Source organism: Salminus brasiliensis, chromosome 18 (genome assembly GCF_030463535.1).
Source record: "Salminus brasiliensis chromosome 18, fSalBra1.hap2, whole genome shotgun sequence".
Classification (NCBI taxonomy): Eukaryota; Metazoa; Chordata; class Actinopteri; order Characiformes; family Bryconidae; genus Salminus; species Salminus brasiliensis.
The window spans coordinates 11246637-11268014 of record NC_132895.1 but is presented as its reverse complement, the minus strand read 5'-3'; the positions used below and the strand labels follow the sequence as shown (position 1 = coordinate 11268014).

Below are 21378 nucleotides of genomic sequence, written 5' to 3'. Positions count from 1 at the left end.
CACCATCTGACAGTTTAAAACCTTGTGCATCACAAATGCAAACAAATTCATTTTGTTTTGATGCAATAAAAATATGTTCACAATAAGAAGTTGTAAAATAATATAGTATTTACTTATTTTACGAGGGGAAAAAATGTTGTACATTTGTATTTTTTCAATTCTCAAAAGCAGTACTGTTCTTGCTTGACACCAGTGCCAATAAGACACAGCTGTGCAGTGTTTGAGCTGAATAATCCAGCCCTGGTTCATCCTGTGATGCAGATCCACAAAGAAAATCGTCCTCAAATGTTAACACTTATCCCACTCAAACAGAACACACTCACTTAGGTCAGTCTTTTATTTGGAATCAAATGACGTAGAGAATCTCAACACATATTTACAGGACTTCGTACAAAGCTTCAGTCAGTGGATTAAAAAAAATGCCATATAAAAATGAGGTGCAAAGCTAAGCAGGACAAAGCATCCCAAAAATAAATAAGAAAAGCAAGACAGATTCCCTAAAGTAGGAATAAGCAGAGGGAGCTGGGAGTTTGATTTTATGAATTTCACTAACATCTAAAGAGTGGAATGTACTGATTGTATGATGTATGAATAATATAGCCCAAGACATTCTCCCTTTGAAAGCAGATACAATGTAAATGATAAAAACTGTGATATTCATAATGCAACATGGAAAAGAGACTATCAACAAACACACTGCTGTACTATATGAACCCTTTAAACCCTGTATGCAGGCCTACACTGCATTACTATTATAATTTACACCACTTCATAAGCCCTAGCATAGAGCCCTGTGGCACACCACAAAATCAATAGTTTCACCTTAGGATTAATAACTGAATCATTAACGTAGGGTTCAAGGGGTTAAGCTAATCTCCTTCTGTTGCTGGTTCATGGACCGATGACCAATTATAATAAATCTAGCCCCTTCCAGAGATTAGCTGTCCATTATTTGCTTCATGTGGTTCTTTGAACAATGCCATAGAAGAACCACTTTCCAACAAGAAACCTGTTTGTAGGCCAAATTTATGCTTCTGCATCGAGTCAATGTAGAGTCTACAGTGTGGCCTGTGCAAGTGACCTATGCTGTTGTGAGCGTTTACTTATGCATAGATGTGTCTGCGGCGCTCTGCAGCCAAAACACTGCTAGTCTGGGGAGGGGAGGTTTGTAGGGTATGGCGTAGGATACGCAGCTACACATAGGCTATGGCATAGATTCAATGCAGATGCATACATTGGTTGTATTGGACCTTCCACGGCATCATTTAAAGAATCATTTAAAGCACCCTTATTTTAAAAGTGTTGCTCATTAAATAACACGCTAAGAGACCTGCTCAAAATAACAATAACAATCTTTCACATCATCAAGTATTATTCAGACTGCCTATTGCACACACTCTCCAAGAACACCTTACTATTAAAAGCATCTGAACCCTGAGACAAGTCTCCCCTCACAGCTTCTTCTTTGAGAGCGCATGCCAGCAAAGCACAAATGCTAGTCGCCAGAAATGCAGAGCAGTCAGTCTTTATCGCACTAGTTTCAGGATTCTGTACATCAAAAGGCACAAAAACAAACGTCAAACTTGCCACCATGCTGCTGTGAGCAGGTAGGAAGGAGCTGGGTGGAGAAGATGCTACGGTGCAGGGACATGGATTGGCCGTCATCGCCGCAATAAACGTAGAGAAAGTTGCAATGCTGCTGGCGGCTTATCTCATCATAGTCTGACAGGTCCAGGAGGCTTAGAGCACATGACTGCACGACAGCACGCGTGACCACAAGCAGATAAGCCAACACAATATGACAGGGTAAACAAAGGCATGACACATGAGCCACAACAAAGTCTGAAACTCAAGCTGAACACAGAACAACTGCACGTAAAATGGCTTACAGCAGAAAACACACTGTATATATATATATATATACAGCCCATAGTCCATAGTCCATAAATATTTGGACACAGATGCTCTTTTTTCTGTAAATCCTTCTCTGTACATCCCCACAATGGAATTGAAAGGCCTTAACAGTTTAAGAAGTAAAGCCATATAATACATATTCCCTCCATTTTATAGGGTCAAAAGTAATTGGACATAACTACTATAAACAAACATATATATGAGTAGTTTTTATATGTGGATTCAAAGTCTAAAACCGTGTTTTACTTACTTGAGAGGCTTTGTCGTTCAGTTTTGTCTTCAGTAAGTGAAAAGCTCCTCAACTGAGTTGAGTTGTGCCTTGAAAAGCTTATGTGTTGCTTTTACTGTATGTTTTGGGTCATTACTCATCTCTCTATGTTACTCATCTGACTGAATCTGAGCAGAAAGTATAGCCCAACACACTTCAGAATTCATGCTGCTATTCATGCTGCAAAATCTATGTAGAACAGGCTATTTTAGATGTTTTATCAGCCTAATCGGATCGTTCAGTTCTTGAGTGTTACCAGTGGTTTCCGTCTTAAATAAATACTCTGTATTTTCTTTCATGAAGGCTTTAATGCTTACATATGCCTAACTAATATGCCTGCTCTCTCTCAAAGGACAGCATTTCGGTTTATTTGCAGCCTAATGATGGCTTGCTTCACTTGCATCAACAACTCTTTGGATCAAAAATTGAGAGTTTGGAAATCTACTCCAGACCTTTTACTCCCTAAATCTGTCATGAAATAATGAGGAGGAGGGGGGGGGAACTGCTTACCAGCTTGCAACTGTCCACTTACTTTTGGGGATGAAAAAATGGAGGTACTACTGTAATAAATGCTAATGCAATATTTTGTTAATACCCTTGAACTAAAGCTAAAAATCTACACTACTATTCCCATCACACCTTAATTTCATTGTGGTGGTGTGCAGATCAAAAATACAAAAATTGTGTCACCGCCCAAACACCTATGGACTGGAACAATTGTCCAAATGTTTTGCAGACAGGCACCAATGTATACATGTAGATAAAATTCTAAAAGAATTGAAGAAGAAAAAAAACAAAAAAACCCCAAAAACCTTTTAGAAGTAGTAGTAAAATATCCCAGTGTAAACCCATGTGTGTCTTGTGGTAGAGATCCTGAGAACTACTACAGTAGACAATAGCAGTTGCTCACTGTTGCTGAAAAATGGTGATAAAAATGGTTCAAAGCAGATCTCCAAATGAGTTTTAAAAGGAGTATTTTGTCACTACAAGAATAAAGAACCCTAGGTTCTGTTGTGGAGTCTGGTCTCACAGCTGGCAAAGCCGTTGATCACAATACACTACAGCACAGCAATTCAAGAGGCTCTGTGGGGAGTCCTACTAAATCAAGTCACTGGCGTTCACTAAAGTGCTAAAAATGTCAGATGAAATAAACCGGAACGCATAAAATCTCAGGGGCCTCAAAAGCACCAAATAAACATAACTCTAAAAATAAACAGCTCACCGTTCAATATGGTCCCAAACGTAGCCCGTATCTCATAAAGGGAATATTCATTAATGCATTTGCAGGGCCCTAGTGTAAGAGTTTGTAGACTCAACATGACGAAATGCAAACATCAACTGCACCAATGCACACAAGTATGTTTATATATTATATAAAAAATAATAATAAAATTCAACAAAGAAATTCAACCCTCCATTTTCACATCAAAGTGCTTGGCAATTTTCACAGTGTGTGATTTCTTTAGTGAGACTTCTTTGAGATACACTCCAAAACACTGATGGCAAAAGACACTCAACAGTCAACAGATGCCTTAGGTCACAGTTTTATCTTATAACTGGCTGGACGATAACTCTCAAAGTGGACAGCCTTATTTTCTAGCATATCTTTAATTAGTCCAAACATATGTCCTCACCTGTTGGGTCCCCTCACCTGTTCACCCCATGCCTTAGAATAGCTGAAGTACAGACCTGTTGGACTTCTCAGACCCTCTCTGCACCAGAAAATCCTACTAGTATATGCACAGATAAAGGCAAGTGCAATTCTGTTCAACGAACTGTGTGAAGAAGACAACTCGTGCTGAGCTGCCCACCTCCGATACAGTATCTGTCTCAAGAAGAACTGTGGAGGTTTCCCCCTCCGTGTGGAAGCATCAGTGCCTGCAGCTGGAGCTGCGGTCAGGAGGCAGAGGGCCAGATGGGGAGGGGATGGGCCTCTGTATTGAACACATACTTATCCAGGCTGATCAACTCAGGGTCGTCGGAGAAAAGCAGAAACAGATACTTCAGCGTTTCCCCAAGGAAAAAGCTCTCCATCTTGTCCCTGGGGCCAGGGTTCACTGGGTCCCTCACGTTTCCTATGGAGGTGTAGCCGCCACTGGGCACCTGCCGGAAAGAGTGTGTGGCTCAATTACATTAGTAATAAGAATAATCTACCCATTACTGTCAATAAATCAAATAATAATTAACATAAAAGAGCTGAAGAACAGAACCTTAACAAATCAAGTGTAGTGTTTCAAAGTTTCCAAAATATTTAATTAAAAATAATTCACTGAAAAGTCAAACGAACATTTAAAAGGACGACTTTTACATTTACGGCATTTGGCAGGCGTTCTTGTCCAGAACTCATTGGTTTGAGAGTCCTTGGAAAAGACTGTGTGTTTGCCTGGAAGGGGAGCAAATCCCCAGACAGCTGCAAGGAGACAAAATAACGAAAAAAAAAGTATCCGTTTTGTCACAACAGCTCCAGTAGACAAGGACACACTGTACGTAAGGTCCTGTGAAAAAATGGATTAACGAAATCCACTTAAATTTTAGAAACTTTACTTTAGCTGAAGCAGCTTAAGTGAGTAGTGCACTAGCTGAAGTAGTCTCAATGAGGAGTGCACCAGCAAAAGTAGTTGTCAGTCAGTTACATGTGCACTAGCTGAAGTCGTCTTAGTGAGGGATGCACTAGTTGAAGTGGTCTCAGTAAAGTTTAGTTGTTAAGTTAGTGAGCGTGCACTAGCTAAAGTAGCTTCAGCGGTTGTAAACTATAAAAGTAGTTTAAGTGAGAAGTGCACTAGCTTAAGTAGTTGTTATTGAGTTACGTGTGAAGTAACCTTAGTAAGGAGCACACTAGTTACAGTAGTCTTAGTGAGGAGAGCACTAGTTGATGTAGTCTTAGTGAGGAGAGCACTATCTGACGTAGCCTTAGTGAGGAGAGCACTATCTGACGTAGCCTTAGTGAGGAGAGCACTATCTGACGTAGTTTTTAGCCAGTTAGATGTGCACTAGCTGAAGTATTCTTAGTGAGAAGTGCACTAGTTGAAGTGGTCCCAGAGAGAGGTGCAGTTGTTAATTCAGTTAGCGTGCACTGACTAACTAACTAAACTAATTAAACTAACTAAAGTGGTCTCAATAAGAAGTGCACAAGCTGATACAGTCTCAGAGAGGTGTAGTTGCTAGTCAGGCGTTCACCAGCTAAAGTGGTCTAAGTGAAGAGTGCACTAGGTGAAGTAGTTGATCGTAAGTGAGGAGCGTACCAGCTGACGAGTAAGGGGATTGTTGATTTGATGTCAGACTTACTCTGGTGTACTTGTTGAAGCTCTGCAGTATTTCCCAGCCCCAGTCTCTGTATTTACTGTCCTGGGTAAACCTGTACATGTAGAACAGACTCTCCACTGTCTCAGGCCTCAACAGGTTGTGTCTATCTGCAGGCTGCACAAAAAAAATGTACCCTTGTGAATCAGGTAAAAGATACACAGTATATCGCTGCGTTCAAGTCAAGATTTCATGATGACTTGAAAATATGTTTACATCAACCTTCATTCAAAGTTAAGAAGGTTTTTCCCCTCTTCTGTGAAGTGTTAGACAATACTTAAAATACTGTAAAGACAATAAATAAAAGAACCCCTTAAAAGCGATAGTCCTTGTCCTTACCCAAACTGTAGTCAGCCAAGATTAGCTCTGTGCAAAGAGCATGTCTAAATCATTTAAACACCTAAACCATACAGTGTCACTGAGTAATCTTAAATAGTCTTGCTTTTGTGTCTTTTGACTGTAAAACATTCATCTGTAAAATGGGCAAAAGCACAGCTATAATATATCGCTAAAACTAGTGTGATATTGAGATGTCATTTTTTTTTTAAATAAATATTTAGATCTGATCAATATTCAAAGCAATTCATCAATTTTTGAAGATCTATTTAGCGTACTGCAGCAGAATGGTTAAGTGATGTTATGTCTGCATTTTATTAATTGTACTGCAAAAATTAATGATATATTTCCAGGAAGATCTAGTTCTACAACTGTCATATGAGTAAAGCTCTACTCAGTAGCTGAAGCCTAAATGCAGTCTGTCCTTTAGTCCAATTTTATAGTCAACTATGTATCATACAGAGTTACTTGACATAATGTGGTTTAAGGCAGGTGTGTAAGGATCCCAGCATGCCTAGATTTACATGAGCTTCTATTATTTATAGGCTATTATAAGGCCTTAGAGTTTCAGATTCAGTATTTTATCTCTATCAGAGGTTATCGTGGAAACATGGTTATGCTGTAGCTTCAGGCCTACAGATGTGGCTATGGTAGCAGAACAAAATGTTTTTTTACTTGTTCAGGGATATATAGTCAGGGATACTCAGTCGCCTGCAGAATGCCTTACCTTGACGTCTACATCACGGCCGTTGTGGTTCTGTACATTGAAGTGTGCGATTTCGGGGCTCAGCCCTGTCTCCATCTGCACATACATTTGATGGCACGTCTCCATCAGCTGCACGGCCAGCTCCATGTGGTCAGCTGGAAGGCCATTACGGGCTCCCAGAGCCAGTGTGCCAGGCAGGAAACACACCAAATGATCCTGGGAAAGAGAAGAAGGGATAGAGGGAGGTGGAGAGCAAGCATGAGAACGGGATAGAAAAAATAAAAAGGGAAAAAAAAAACAGATGATGGAGAGGTCAAAGTCACAGGCAATCTAATCTCTCCCTGTAATGTCTATTTTCATCCTCATAAGCAAGTCAATTTCACTGGCTTCATTAAGCATACTGAATTTGAGGCCAGGGATTAAATAATCAGATTGCCTCAAACACCACTAGCCTATAGATTAACTCTGGACTTAAAGCCAGTCTGGTCTTTTTTATTTATTTATTTTTTATTTTAAATCTCTCACCATCTTGGGGTTGAGTCGTCCATGCGACAGCTCGCCTACAAACAGGAGTTTACTGGGGGACGTCTGTTTAAGGAGGTTTTTCTTTACCCCTTCCACAGCTTGAAGGTAGTCCTCTAGTAACCTAAATGCGCACACACACACACACACACACACACACACACACACACACACACACGTTAATGATACACACTTATACACAATGCGACACACTCCCTATGCACGTGCCATCAAATTGGGTACAATGTGCCTCCTAGAGGCACAAACGAGCCATTGCACCACAAGTCAAATGAGTCTATTGATATTAAAATCAGGCACACCTACCATATAGATACACTCTGTAGGTTTACTGTTGCTAACAGTTGCACAACTGACCAACACCCCTTTTACCCCATCCATCAATGGAAAGGGACCACATTCTCAACACAGAAGTGACGCCAACAGGGTAGTGCTGAGTGGAGATTAGTCCACTAACAGGTCCGGTAGTCAGAAACTGAACACTAATGAAGTACTAGAAGATGGGTGATACAGGTGACACAAACTGTGAACGGAAAAGTTCTAGTTTTCCACAGAGTAGGTGTGTGTGTGTGTGTGTGAAGGTAGCCAGTGAGTGTAAACAATGTTCAAAACATCAGCAACACTGGTGATGGAATGGTATTAGCCATTAAAAACAGGACACCCCATTAGGTGGAATTCTGCAGGAGCCTGTCTTATTTAAACCTCAAACGTTAGTTAGGGTTGCTCTTGCTTGTGGAAGTGAGAGTTTTTTTACAATGGCAAGTTCCAGAGAGATCTCGAAGGCCTTTAGATAGAAGGTTGTAGATGCCGATGAGTCTTGGAAGGGCTTTGAAAAGATCTCAAAACAATCAGAAATGATCCACGGCCCACTAACTGATTTACAAGTGGGAAACGGTGTCAACGTGGCCAGGCCGTCCTAGCAAGTACAGCACAAAAGCAGACCCCAAGATATGTAAAGAATTCTCCAACAATCCTAAAATGTCATCACAAGACCTACAGGTAGCTCTTAATACAGCTGATGTCAAAGTACAGTATCTTCCAGAAAGAAAGATACCAAACAAGTTAGATTTCCATGGGAGGTGTGCAAGGAAGAAAGCCTACCAGAGAACACCTAGACAACGACCAGGAGTTCTGGAACTTTGGGCAGAAGAATCATGAGTTGCTGTCTATTTGCTTCTCTTGTGTTAAATAAAACCCATAACTCTCTTATACAGGATTCAGAAATCTCTCCCACAGTGGGGCATTGGCGTACCTCTTGCCTCCCTACGGCAGACAGCATACTGAGTGCCTTTTCAGCCTAAGGACAACAGTCCCACTAGCTGACTAATACAGCTATGAGGACGACCTTGGCTTGTCTGCTTTTGTATTAGTCATTAGATCAATTCTGATCTAAAAATAACCTCATGAACCTCATGAAAAGGGCAGTAATACACATTCAGTTACTTTATATATGGGGGGATTTTCAGTGTCAGCTCCATTGAAGCCTTTTGCTCTGCTCTATCTACAGAAATATTTCAAGGTGACTCCTCAAAAAAAAAAAAAAAAAAAAAAGAGCAGCGCAGATTCAGAGCAGCTCCCGGCAGCGACCGAGTGTGATGTAAGTGCTGGCGGGAGGCCGATCACAACCAGGTGTGAAACAGCGAGGTGGCGCGCATGCAAATGCCTTGGTCTTACTCATCAAGAACGACAGACAGACAGCCAGACAGCCAGACAGACTGTCAGACAGATAAACAGACATTAATAATAGGCATTTTCACCATTTCATACAGCACAGCAGCATCCCTGAGCTGAAGCCGCTGATAACACTGCACTTCACACAGAGTCAGATTTGGGCACAGTGAGGAGGAGCCAATGCGCTTATTCTAGCAATATTCAATAGTGTATAACAGGCAATGGAATGCACCATGTTCCCATATCTCCATTATCTTCCTTTGTGAGGGTGATGGGTATTGAAATCCAATAGTGACTTCAACTAGGATTGCAAGCTTGACAGGTGTTTAATTTTATTTTATTAATATTATTCATATCTATATGACCATTTTCCCTCTGGTTATCCCTTAGAATTACAGCTTAGTCCTTTAGAATTTGTGTTTTATTGTCTTGAAGTCAGATATATATAACAAACTAGCTCTGTTATGCATATAAAGCAAACTGATAAGTTTAGACAGAGTAGCACTGCAGCCAGTCCTGTTGGACCTCTGGAAAATCTGCAATACGGACAAAAGTATTGGGACACCAGCTCATTCACTTTTTTTCCTGAATCAAGGCTGTTGAGGGAAAAAAAGAGTCTCTCCTGCTTTTGCTGGAGTGGCTGCCCCTACTGTCCAGGAAAGACTTTCTGTTAGAATTTGGAGCATTGCTGTGAGGATCAAGTGCATTAGTGAGGTCAGGATGTTGGATGATCACCACCCTAACTCATCCTCAACTCCCCAACTCATCCCAAAAGTCCTGGATGGAGCGCACCATCATTCCAGAGAACACAGTTCTCACTGCTCCACAGCTCAATGCTGGGGGGCTTTACACTCCTCTAGCCCACACCTGGCATTAGGCATAGTGCCAATGCGTGTAAGTTTATCTGCTCCAGAGAGTCCTATTCTATTGGCACTACACAAGCAGTGTGTGCATTTGCAAAGCTGTGTCAGCAGAGGGTGCAGCTAAGAGTAGCTGAATGCATTTATCAGGAGTGTTTACAAACATTTGGACATCTATTGTATCAAATTTTGGAACTATTGGGATTAGTAAACATGTTAACTGTTTTTAAAACAAGCAAAGAAACATTTAGTTTTCCATTATATGGGCAGTTCTTAATAAAAGAGAAATTCCAACCGATTTTCATCAGCTGTGAAAGAAACTCACTCAGGCTCCTGCTTGCCACCCTGCAGCCATTGCTTGAGAAGGTATTCATAGTAGCTGTCTGCACGGGCTCCCAGTGTGAAAACCCCACGGTGGGTGAACTTTCCACTGTTGGTGTTGATAAACATGGGAACCAGGCCATCATGCTTTCCATCCAGTCTGTGGACCTGTCTCATTATCTCATCCACTGCTTTCTGACCACGAACACAGACATACACACACAAATAGCACACAGACGCAAACAGAAGAAAAGAAACTCACCTAATGAACTAAAGTTTACATTAGTCCATTAGGTGGACCTTCTAATGCAGCAGAAATCATAAAGAAATTATGAATTACCATTTTCTGGCTAAATATTTATCTAAAACATATTCTCCCAATTTCTGTAATTCACTGTCCAGCATTTACTACAATATTGCAAGTACAACTGTAAGGCAACAAGTAGTACCCCTGCTGGCCGTACCTGGTACTGCGGTTCCTGAGTGAGCCGGCTGAGCTCTCTAAACTCCAGCTGAATGCTGGTGACCTCGGCTACAGTGCTGTCAGTGGTCCAACGTGGGGGGTGAGCAGTGCCTTTCCCAATGTTTACATCAGAGAAAGGGATTTTGGACGGAGTGTTGAAGGCAGGCATTAATCTAGAGCCAATGTCTTTCTAGGAGAACAAAGAGATTAGGCAGATTGACATTCAGAAATACCCCTGCAAAGCACTTAAACCATTCAACCATTTAACTTTTAAACGATCCTAAATAACTAGCAAACAGAAGTCAGTCAATTGCTGAATTTCCTTTTTGGGAAGCTGCAAATACAACAGCAACTCAAGTAAACCTGACAGATTGAGGATTGAGTATTTATCTAGATCTTTCCAAGACAACAAACAGATTGAGTGTTTCAATATACTCCTGCAAAGCACTTAAAGCAATTTAAGTGACTCTGAAGAACAGAAAGCTTTGTTTAACGCCTAAGGTTATTTTAATGTTGTTCTCCTCCCAGAACATCTGCAAAGATACTAGCAACGCAATAAAAGACAACATAAAGATTGAGCTGTATGTGGGCTACTGACAGCCTTTTCCAGGAACAGAGTGTCTCCTGTCAAGTGGTAGGTGCTCAAAAGGCCTCCGAGAATCCGGATGGTGCTCTCAAACAGATTCACGTCCACATTCTTGGAGAATGATAGCTCCTTCTCCACCCATTCTTTAGACTCTTCAAACTCTGAGAGAGGGTAAATAAAGGAGGAGAGAGAAGAACAGCCAGATGGATTTCTGAGCCAAAAAAGATTTGCTGTGCATTACCTGACTGACAGAGAGAGGCTGCGGCTGTCTTACCTTCTTTCAAGTCCAGAATCCACATAGTGTCAAGCGCGTCTATCAGTGTAAGGCCCAAGCCAAACCATTCCCCATGGGTTTTGGAGATGGGCTTCAGCTCATCATGACCCCAAGCAAACTCTTTATAGCCTTTCCATGCATGTCTGAATGCTTCCCTCACAGCCTCTGCCCGATCCACAGGCTTCACAGAAACTGAGGGAGTCAAAGGCAAACACATTATGAGTTGTGAGACTATAAAAGCCATCATGATTGGTGTTAGGATGCTATCTGATGGAGGACAGCTATTTAACTGAGGTCCACATCTGCGACTTTGCTGCAATCAAGCAAGCTCTGCATCTTGATTTCTCTCATAAAGGCTGTGAAATACCCTGGAGAACTCTTGATTTAGAGAAATTGCTGCTTCTGTCTGCTGCTAATAGGGGCCAGACCACAGCTTGAAATATTTGGCTGAGCCTGGCAGGACCTGGCGATGTCATGTCAAGTTTGATCAGGTTTGACGTTACTCCTGAAATACATTATGCCCTGCTGAAAATATCCAATATGCTTCCAGTAGAACAAAATCATATAAGAATCTTATTTTTATCATACATTACATGGACAAAAGTACTGGGACACTTTCTCATTCACTGTTTCTTCTGAAATCAAGGGTATTAAAAAAAAAAAAAAAAAAAAAAAAAAAAAAAAAAGAGTTATTCTGCTTTTGTTGGAGTAACTGTCTCTACTGCCCAGGGAAGAAGGCTTTCTACTAGATTTTGGAACATTGCAGTGAGGATTTCATCGCATTCAGCGACAAGAGTGTCAGGATTATGGTTGATGCTGGCTCAATGCTGGGGGGCTTAACGTCCCTCTAGCCCATACCTCCCACACATTCACACTCATGTTTATCTGCTTCAGAGAGACCTTTTCTATTGGGCATAATTCTCTATTGGGACTAGACAAGCTTTGTGTGTGTGTACTGTGACACATCTGTGTCAGCAATGGGTGCAACTTAAAGTAGCTGAAGGCACTCATTAGGAGGGGTGTCCATAAACATTTGAACATGTAGTGTATTTTAGAGTCGTTTTTTGTAAATATTCAAGAAAGCATGTTTTCTATCAGACTTATAATATATGAAAATGTGCTTAAACAAATAAACAATTACTTAATTAATAAATACCACAGGTTAAATATGCTGTGAAATTCTATGCATTTATACCTTAAAATATTACATGAGCACACAAATTCATAGATCTTTCTTTGTCTTTGCAATTTTACATTCATCTGCACACTCTTAGGGAAATGCTTGAATTACAGCCACTTTAAAATGCATCCTTTGCTGACACAGGCGTTCAACTGTGCATAAACAGCTTGTGCCAAAAGAATAGGACTCTCTGAAGCAGTCATAGATGAGCTGCCAAAGCCAAGCATCTGCTAGAGGGGTATGAGGCCCCTGGCGTTAGGTTGCCCTCTCTGGAATGATGGAACCTCAGCTAATACAGTTGAGATAGGCTGGAGAAGCATTCATAATCAAGAACTAATCATCCAATATTAGTACCTGACCTCACTAAAGCTCTTGTGGCTGAATGAATTCATATCCTCACAGCAAAGCTCCAATGTTTAATGTGAAGCTTTCCCAGAAGAGTAGATGATGTTACTCAAATGTAAGACAAGCCCTTGATTTCAGGAATCATTGGATGCGCAGGTGCCTACAAATAGATGTCTGGATAGAGCATTTCTTTAGGAACATCTGAACACCTCTACATTTGGGTGGTGGAGTAATGGTCTAGGGAATGTGTTTTTGGCACACGTTGGGCTGATAATACCAAACAATCATCACTTGAATGCTAAAGTTTATTTGGGTTTGTTACTGATAATGTACTATGATCTATGATGGCCACACTTTGCCCTTCTATTGGCTACTTCCAGCATGATGATGCACCATGTCACAAAGCAATAGTATCTCAATCTGATTTTATAAACATGACAATAAGTTCAGTGTTATTCAGCGGCATTCTCAGTCACCAGACCTGAATCTAACAGAACACTTTTGGGATGTGGTGGAACGGGAGAGCATGAAGGCGCTCCTGAAAAATCTGCAGCAATTGTGTGACACAATCGTTTCAACACTGATCAAAATATCAAAGGGACATTTCCAACATCTTGTGATGGAAAGGCTGTTTTTAGAGAAAAGGGAGGCCCTAGCCAGTATTAATATAGTGTTCCTAATCAAGTTCTCAATGTAATGTAAAAAAGCTCAGTCTTCAATGGGTGGTAGTCAGGTCTTCATTAGAAGCCTTGCCATATTCAGATTTTGTTGCGCTACAGTTGGTCCTGGATTCGTAATCTGGAGCGGTGAAACTAAAACTCAGGTCAAATCTTTTTTTTTAATCTATTTTTGGGTTTAGAAAGAGAGAAAAGCACTGCTCCAGTACATATGTGGACTGAGCATGAAGGCTGGATTCCTACCTGGCTGTAAAGGCGCAGCCCCTTCGACCTCAGCCTGCCCTGCTGCTTCCTTGGCATGTGCTGAGGGCTGTGGCTCAGTTCCCTGCTCCGCTTCAATCATGGCCCCTCTCCAGCTGAACAATGACAAATACAAATAATTAACCATTCAGAATCACATTACAATTACCAAACAAAAATCCAAACAATTTACAGGCCTTCAAAAGAGCATGATAAAGCACTATTAAGGCTAGAGGACACAGATATGGAGAGGCATTTATAGGAGGTTTCCTCTTGGCCTGTTCTGAACAGAACCACTTCTGATTTAATCCAATCCAAGAGCCTGAAAATCAATTTAGAACTTTACTTAGTAGGGTCCCTTCACAAGACCATCACATTATTCATTTGCTTAATGGCTTTTAATGCAGTTTTATGCCTTAGTGAAGTGCAAGAGGTGAACGAATGATTATTCCAACAGAGAAATATGCTTTAAATATGAGGAATACAAATTACATCAAGTTGTGAGGAAAACCATTTTAGCAATGCTCTTTTATGAATGGGCACAATAACAACATAAAAATGGAAATACAGGCCACAAGACGCCTTTTAGGGGTTTAGAAGCCAAGAACAAGGCCTATTTACCAATCTAATCTCACACAAGGTCTTTCCATGTATCAAGCCCATACCTAATGACTGTCTTTGTTTCTTTCTCCTGCTCTTCATCTCGTCTGAAGGGTGGCTCCTCTTGGTCCTTCACCTGCCAGTCTGACACGTTGCCTCGTTTCTGCATGGCTGGAGGACCACGCTTGCTTGGAGGCTTCTTCTGCCAGAGAGGAGTCAAACCACGATCAAAACATGGTGAGCCACAGCATACATACTCATTTATTTATTAAATAACAAAATACAGTATAAAGTAAACAGCTCATCAAGAGTGTGTGGGCATGTTTCTATTTCTGAGAATATTCAGTTTATTTGTAACAAAAAAGACAGCTTTTTTGAATAATTTACAAATTGTATGAATATTTTAATTACTCACTTTTTTTTATATTGATCAAAGTGCCATGTTCTGATAGTAAGAGAAGGTTCTGCATGAATAATAACTTGATTAAACAAATGCAAACAATTTTTATAAAATGGATTTATTGGTTAAGCAAGATTCAAAGCTGCTGTAAAATACAGACATAATGAAGCAAATTATTAAAGTGTGTATCCACTCTCAGCGGTCTAATGCACTGCCACTATGGCCCAGCGGTCGCGAGTTTGAATCCTGAACCATGCCGCTTTGCCATCATCATCCGGAGTCAAAGAGAGCACAATTGGCCATGCCTCTCCAAGTGGGTATGTGGCGTATTCTCCTCAACATTCTTAAACAATGTTGGTGAGCACAGGCGTCTGTTAGCTTACTGCTGCGGAAAATCCCCCCAAAAATGTTATCAGTTTAAAAAGAGGCAGTGTCTGGCTTTGCATGTATCGGAGGAGATGAGTTAAGTGATTACTCTCCTAGTGGGCATTGCTAGTGTACAAAGAAAACGTTTACCACCCTATTGTAAAATTACTGTAGCATACAGTCAGTCACTGTAGACACAGCCTCAATGTTTACTGTTTTAATGTAAAACCTTTTGTCCCAAAGGGGTTTTAAACAGCTGAAAGATTTGATTTTTGATGAGTACCTGCCTCACGACAAGGGATAAAATGTGGGGGGTATGGCATTATTCCAAAGACAGCGCTATTGACAGCTGTTCTGTCTCAGTTCCTTTGTTTTGCAGCCTTTTATTTTAATATGTAATGATCAGTAATAATAATAAGAAATGACAAAGACAATCTATTCAACACATTTAAAGCATTTGTTGGCTATGTGATCCCAAACATTTGATGAAATAGATGAAAAGTAAGACAAATGTTACTGACTAGGGCTTGAGGTTTGGGCAGGACGGGGATGTTTGGCCTCTGTGGTTCCGGCGGCTCCTCCTGTACGACTCCCGGGACGACCTTCGGGAGGAGACCAGGAGGGATGGGCTGGAGACCTTGGTTCTCGGTTTCATCCCAGTCCTCGCCCATGGACCGGTCAGACAGAGCTAAAAAAAAAAAAAACAACAGAGACAGAAAACTTAATTTAGGAAATTAGGAGCTATGCCTTAGTAATTAGTCTCTAAACTAAATGAATGGTCAGGGGCGTCCCAGAACACCACAAACACGAGAACAATACAGCATTGTCAATATCACAATTACAGTGCTGTGCAAAAGTCTTAGGCCAGCCAGAAACATTTATCTGGGAAGTAAGTGTGCTTTGCTCGTAAAAACAATACACAAACCTTTAGAATAATTACACAAATAAAACACAGTGTGTAGAAAACCTAGCTTTGGTTCCTCTTCTCCTCGATGCACTACTCCATCTGTTGCATCAATTCATTCAATTGACATCTGAAAATTGACACTATTTAACGACAGAATTACAAGCAGTGTTTCAGCCTGTATGACTTTTCGAACAAAGCTCAATACTTCTGTTTTTAATAACAAATTATATTTCTAATAACAAGGAGATAAAACAAAAGGCACCTCTCCACTGCTCTGAGAGGGTGGGGTAGGAGAAGATTCCACAGATTACCAGGAAGGCCAGCAGAAACAGGATCAGACTGCGCTGCAGCCGGGACAACTGCTTCCATTTCTGAAAAGACATACACAGAAATGGAATAAACACAAGAGTCCAGCCAGGTCCATATGCCTTTAGACAGTGACATTTTTACTAATGTTGCTTCTGCACACTGCAAATAAAATGTAGGCTTAGATTCAATGGGTTTAACAAGATATTGCTTTAAGATATTGACTTGGTCTGTCCATTTTCACAGGACAAAAGTAGTTGGACAAACTAAGAATTATTAATAGAAGGATTATTTTTAATACAGATGCAATACAGATGTTTCTACTTTCAGGTTTGTCTTCAGTAAGTGAAAAGCTGCTCAATTAGACTGATGTCAGATGAATGACTCGGCCATTTAATAACATCCTATTTCTTTGCTTTAAGAGGTTCTTGGGACATTTCTACCAATATGTGCTGTGCAGCACCACCCTCTCAGGTTTGAAGCATTTGACTTAATCTGAGCAGAAAGTAGAGCTCTACTCACTACAGACCTTTAGATCTACATCTAATCAACAGTTACATCATCAATAAATACTAGTGACCCAGTTCCACTGGTAGCCATACATGCTCCTGCCAGTGACTCCACCATGTTTGACAGATGATGTGTTATGTTTCAGATCTTCTCCATAGTCAAATTCGTCTTGGTTTCATCTGTGCAAAGAATCTTGTACCAAAGGGTGTTTAGGCTTATTTTTTCCCCTTCTATCTGTCTAATCTGGTCTTTCTGCTCTACTGTGCTACCAGTGGTTTGCATTTTCAGATAAACTTTCTGTATTTAAGTTCATGAAGATGTGTCTGGATTGTAGAGCTCGACAATAGTATAAGTGTTCTTATTATTTAAGAGAGGTTTGAATAGATGCTGTAGTTCTTGTTGTAATGTCCAATGGTTTTCCAGGCCTACTGGTGTTGTTGAGCTCACCGCTGCATGCCTTCTTTTTAGGAATGTACCAAAGTGTTGATTTGTCTACTTCTAAAGTTTCTGCTATCTACCTTCCTTACCTTTAGTTTTTTCAGCCTACTGATGTTCTCATTGACTTGCATTATCGTCTCTCAGTACAACATTCTAACAGTTCCCATAAAAGCCTACTAAATGTTTGTAATCCACTCCAGACCTTTTGTATCCTTAATTTGTTATGAAATCACGACAGAAAAGGTCACACCTGACCATTAAACTGCTTATTAGTCAATTTTCTGATTACCTTTGAGGCTGAAAATGGACAGACTATGTAAAAATGGCTGTGACTGTAACTGAATTAATTAAGGTTAAATGACAATATCTTAACTGCTTCATTTCAAACCCACTGGGATACAGAGTGCGCAGAGGCAGAATGGCTAAAACTGTGTCACTCTCCAAATAGTTCTGGATCTGACTACATTACTCTGTATCGTGAATATGCAGGATAATCCTGCTACAACATCTTAAATGCAATGCTGGATGTGCATATCAGGGGCAATTACACTCACGCCACATGAAACCCAAATCCATATTGATTTAGACCCATGTTAGGAACTATCACTAATGTGGATAGAAATTACTGTAAAATAACAAGAAATCAGACGTCTAGACATGTGCTTATAAAAATCAATGCATAATTGCAATCAGCCAAACTTCTCTGCAAAGCGAAAGGGTAAATCAATTTTCACCTAGAGAGATTATCTTACCATTCATATCAAAATGTATAATAATAGAGCAGCAGGTAGGCTCATTTGCACTATTTTGTTGAACAATCATGAGTTCTAAGTAAGTGGTGCTGAAGCGTCTTAGTGAGAAGGCTTAAATTAGACTTTGCTTAGTAGATGATCCAGAACACACACCAGTAGAAGAGTTTAAAAGGGGGAAAACAGCAATTTTCCAAGCAATTTGCTGTAATTGGCAGCACAGAAGTAGGTCCTTTCACTGATTTGTGTTTGCAGAGCAGGCATGGCACAAGTACACCTTGGACCAGATTCATGAAGTAAAAAATGCGCTATGGCCCGTGGGTCATGAGTTCGAATCTCTAGTCATGCCGCTTTGCCATCAGTGGCCAGAGGCAGAGAGGGCACAACTGATCATGTGTCTGACATGTGATCCATACCCTACTAGTATCGGAAGTATAGAGCTAGTGCTAGGGGGAGTGGCGAACAGTTGGATTAATTGGCAGGAAAAAATGTAAGAAGCCAAAATATTTTCAATAAGTTTACAAACATGCACAGTCTTGCCTTGATGCTCCTACAAACACACAGCTGATTAACCTGTAAACTGAATAGTTCATTCTGATCTGTTTGGATTGAACATCATGACAAACATCCTAACTGTGGTGGTGGAAGTTTTTCATTCCAGCAAAGCTGAAGCCCATTTGCTGAGCTACACATACACCATTGTTAGTTCTGGATAACTGGACTTTTGGCTCTTTTGTTCTCTTTTGGCCAACCTATCGTAGGCGAGAGAGAAAGTAAATACTGTGACATACTGACAACATTTCTTGAAGTATTGTAATATTGCATAATGCCACATCTTCCGCCAATATTTATACAACCACCAGTCCTAACAAAAACAAAAATAAGAGGGCACAACACTCTGTTTTGAAAGGCTTGACTTCATAAGGATGCTCTGTCCTCTCTGTTCTGATTGTACATTTACTATATGTGAATTGTTCTGTATGTGAACTGAAGAGCCATGGATTTTATTTGTTTTTATTTCTTTCTTTATTTAGCTATTTATTATTCCTCGCCCCCTTTTTTCTTTTGATAAGCAAGAAAAGCAATACATACTTGTAATTACAGAACTCCACTGTTTACCTTTATTTCTGAGGAGAGATTTGAAAGTTCTTTAGTGACTGACTGTGTCTGTTTATGTCCCGACCAGCAATCTTAGATCTGCTGATTCTACAAATGCAAAAAAGTGCAGTAACAGTAGAGAGGCCTTGTTTTTTACTCTTTTACTCTACATTGTGGAAATCAATTCCACTATTAGACACTTAACTCATCTAAATGACACATATCAGCTTTTCATCCATATTTTACCATTTCATTTTATTTTAGTTCTATCAACACTCCTAATTTCCACATTTTATTGTTTTGATTTGTCTGTAAAGTACTTTGTGCTGCTACTTGAATGAAAAGTACACTCTGAATACACTCTACTACTACTTAAAATACATTTTTTTTTTTAATATTATTTAAGAAACTTCTTTTTTTAATGTGTAGGGCAGGAGGATCCCACGACTGGAGCGGACAACCATTGGTTTAAAGGTGTGGCTGGGGCTAGAGGTAAAGTATTTATCTTACTGACCCTCCAGCACGACTGCCTCCGGTGCTTTCCATTGGTGTAGCTGTGGCTGTGCTGCTCTCCCAGCGTCAGAGACACAAAGTCCTTCCTGAGGGGCGAGTACATCCTTCACACAGAGCCAAGAGCTTTCAGATACTGAGCCTGATAAAGAAAAAGTGAGAGAGAGGGAAAGAGAGAGAGAGACACACATACAGACACAGAGAGAGAAGAGAAGAGTGAGACACGCCCATATGCATTTCCTTACAGAGGCTGAGCTCCGAATAAAGAGGGTGAAAGCAAGCAGATTGACAACTGTTTCTACAGCGACCGAACACTTTGCAGGCCTCTAATGAGAGTAGTACAGCAAAAACAAATGTGTTGTTGAGATTAATTACCACCTCCTATACACTAGGACAGTGAGGGCAGAGCTGCTAGAGGCCACAAATGTAGCTGTACTGTTCTCATCCTAAAAAGAGGCGAGGATATTTTCCTGCATTAGCCAGAGCAATATGAAAGGTTCTGAGGAGCCACAGTAAGACCATCTGGCTGGGATTTAACTGGCTCTCTTTCATACCTACCTGAGCTTATTGGATTTACAATGGATTTAGTAATGGCTGGTTGACAGTGTGTCAGGCTGAGATCGGTCAAGTAGGCTGTTTACTGTATTATCAATGATCACTGAGATGATGAGTATTTGATAGAGAGCTCATTTTAAGGTCAGTTAAAGGGGAATAAGTCAATGTTATTCTCTTCAACAGTGGCCTTGGAGATTATACACTCCCTTTTTTTTTATGCCAGGTACTGGTCATATCACATCTACTGAAAGGTGAAAGACAGTGGCCTTCTTTCCAAGGCTGAAGATATGTGTGTTTGTAGGCACCTCATCCAATTTTTCTTGTAATATCAAGGGTATCAATCAGAGGTTTGCTCCCCGTTTGGAGCAGTAACAGCCTCTACTCCTATTGCTTATGCTTGGAGCTGGATGTTTAATTGATTTGACTGTATTGTGCCATGAGAGCACCAGTGAGGTCAGATACTGACATTGGATGATTAGATCACATACTCATAGTCATCATCCCTAAGGTATTGGTTGAGCTCAATCACTCCAAAGAGCACTGTGTCACTGCTCCACAGCTCAATACCGGGGGTCTTTATAAACCTATAGTTGCTGTGAGAATGTATAAGCTCGTGTGGAGCTGCTCCAGGTGGTCCCATTCTACTGCCAATGCTTTTCTATGGAGATTATACAAGCTACTTCAGATCAGTGTCAGAAATAGGTACACTTTAATGCAGCTGGATTTACTGGAAGGGGTGTATACATTCAGCTGGGCATGTAGAGTATCACGTGAAAAGAGGGTGTGTGTGTCTGCAAGCTTGCCTGCACCTTCACTTTCTTAGCTGGACTGTGAAGGTGTGGGTGGTCAGAAAGTGAGCTCAAATCTTACCTTTCTCGGAGCCCCTTGCCAATCCTGTTGTGACCAACGAGTCGACTGAGGTGACCTAACCCTACTACAGCCACTTCATTGTGCTCTGCGGTCATTAACCCAGCTATCCAGCTAGTGGCCAGCAAACCCACCGAGCGTGTGCACGAGAGAAAACAAACAGCTAGCTAGTTAGCGAGCATAGCATGACCCGCATCTCCGCTACGTGTCCGTTTGTAAGATGAGAGAGCCCCTCGGACACCCCAGAGGGGGTTTATTGGTAATCGGATGAGGGGCAGCGCTTTCTGTGGGTGATAATCCAGAGCAAACTAAGCTGCATGTTAATGTTTACGCACAGCTCTGCCTGACCAGGCCACGTGACCGCGCACGGGTGACGTCATGCGCCTCTTTA

The 21378-nt window shown here is 40.8% G+C and overlaps 1 protein-coding gene across 2 annotated transcripts; it reads right to left on the bottom strand.

Annotated features, from left to right (window-relative positions):
* Positions 1-332: 332 nt before the first annotated feature.
* Positions 333-21340, bottom strand: man1b1a (mannosidase, alpha, class 1B, member 1a). Of its 2 annotated transcripts, XM_072662155.1 has the most exons (15): positions 20991-21340; positions 19570-19707; positions 16217-16325; positions 15569-15735; positions 14347-14483; positions 13685-13797; positions 11240-11431; positions 10978-11126; positions 10381-10569; positions 9921-10111; positions 7050-7170; positions 6546-6740; positions 5468-5599; positions 4470-4592; positions 333-4285 (listed from the first exon to the last, which is right to left on the bottom strand). In XM_072662155.1, exons 2-15 carry the CDS (start codon positions 19669-19671, stop codon positions 4079-4081), a joined length of 2127 nt encoding a protein of 708 aa, XP_072518256.1. In that variant the 5' UTR covers positions 19672-19707; positions 20991-21340; the 3' UTR covers positions 333-4078. The 2 variants fall into 2 exon arrangements, with proteins under 2 accessions (XP_072518256.1, XP_072518257.1); XM_072662156.1 differs by lacking the exon at positions 4470-4592.
* Positions 21341-21378: the final 38 nt, after the last annotated feature.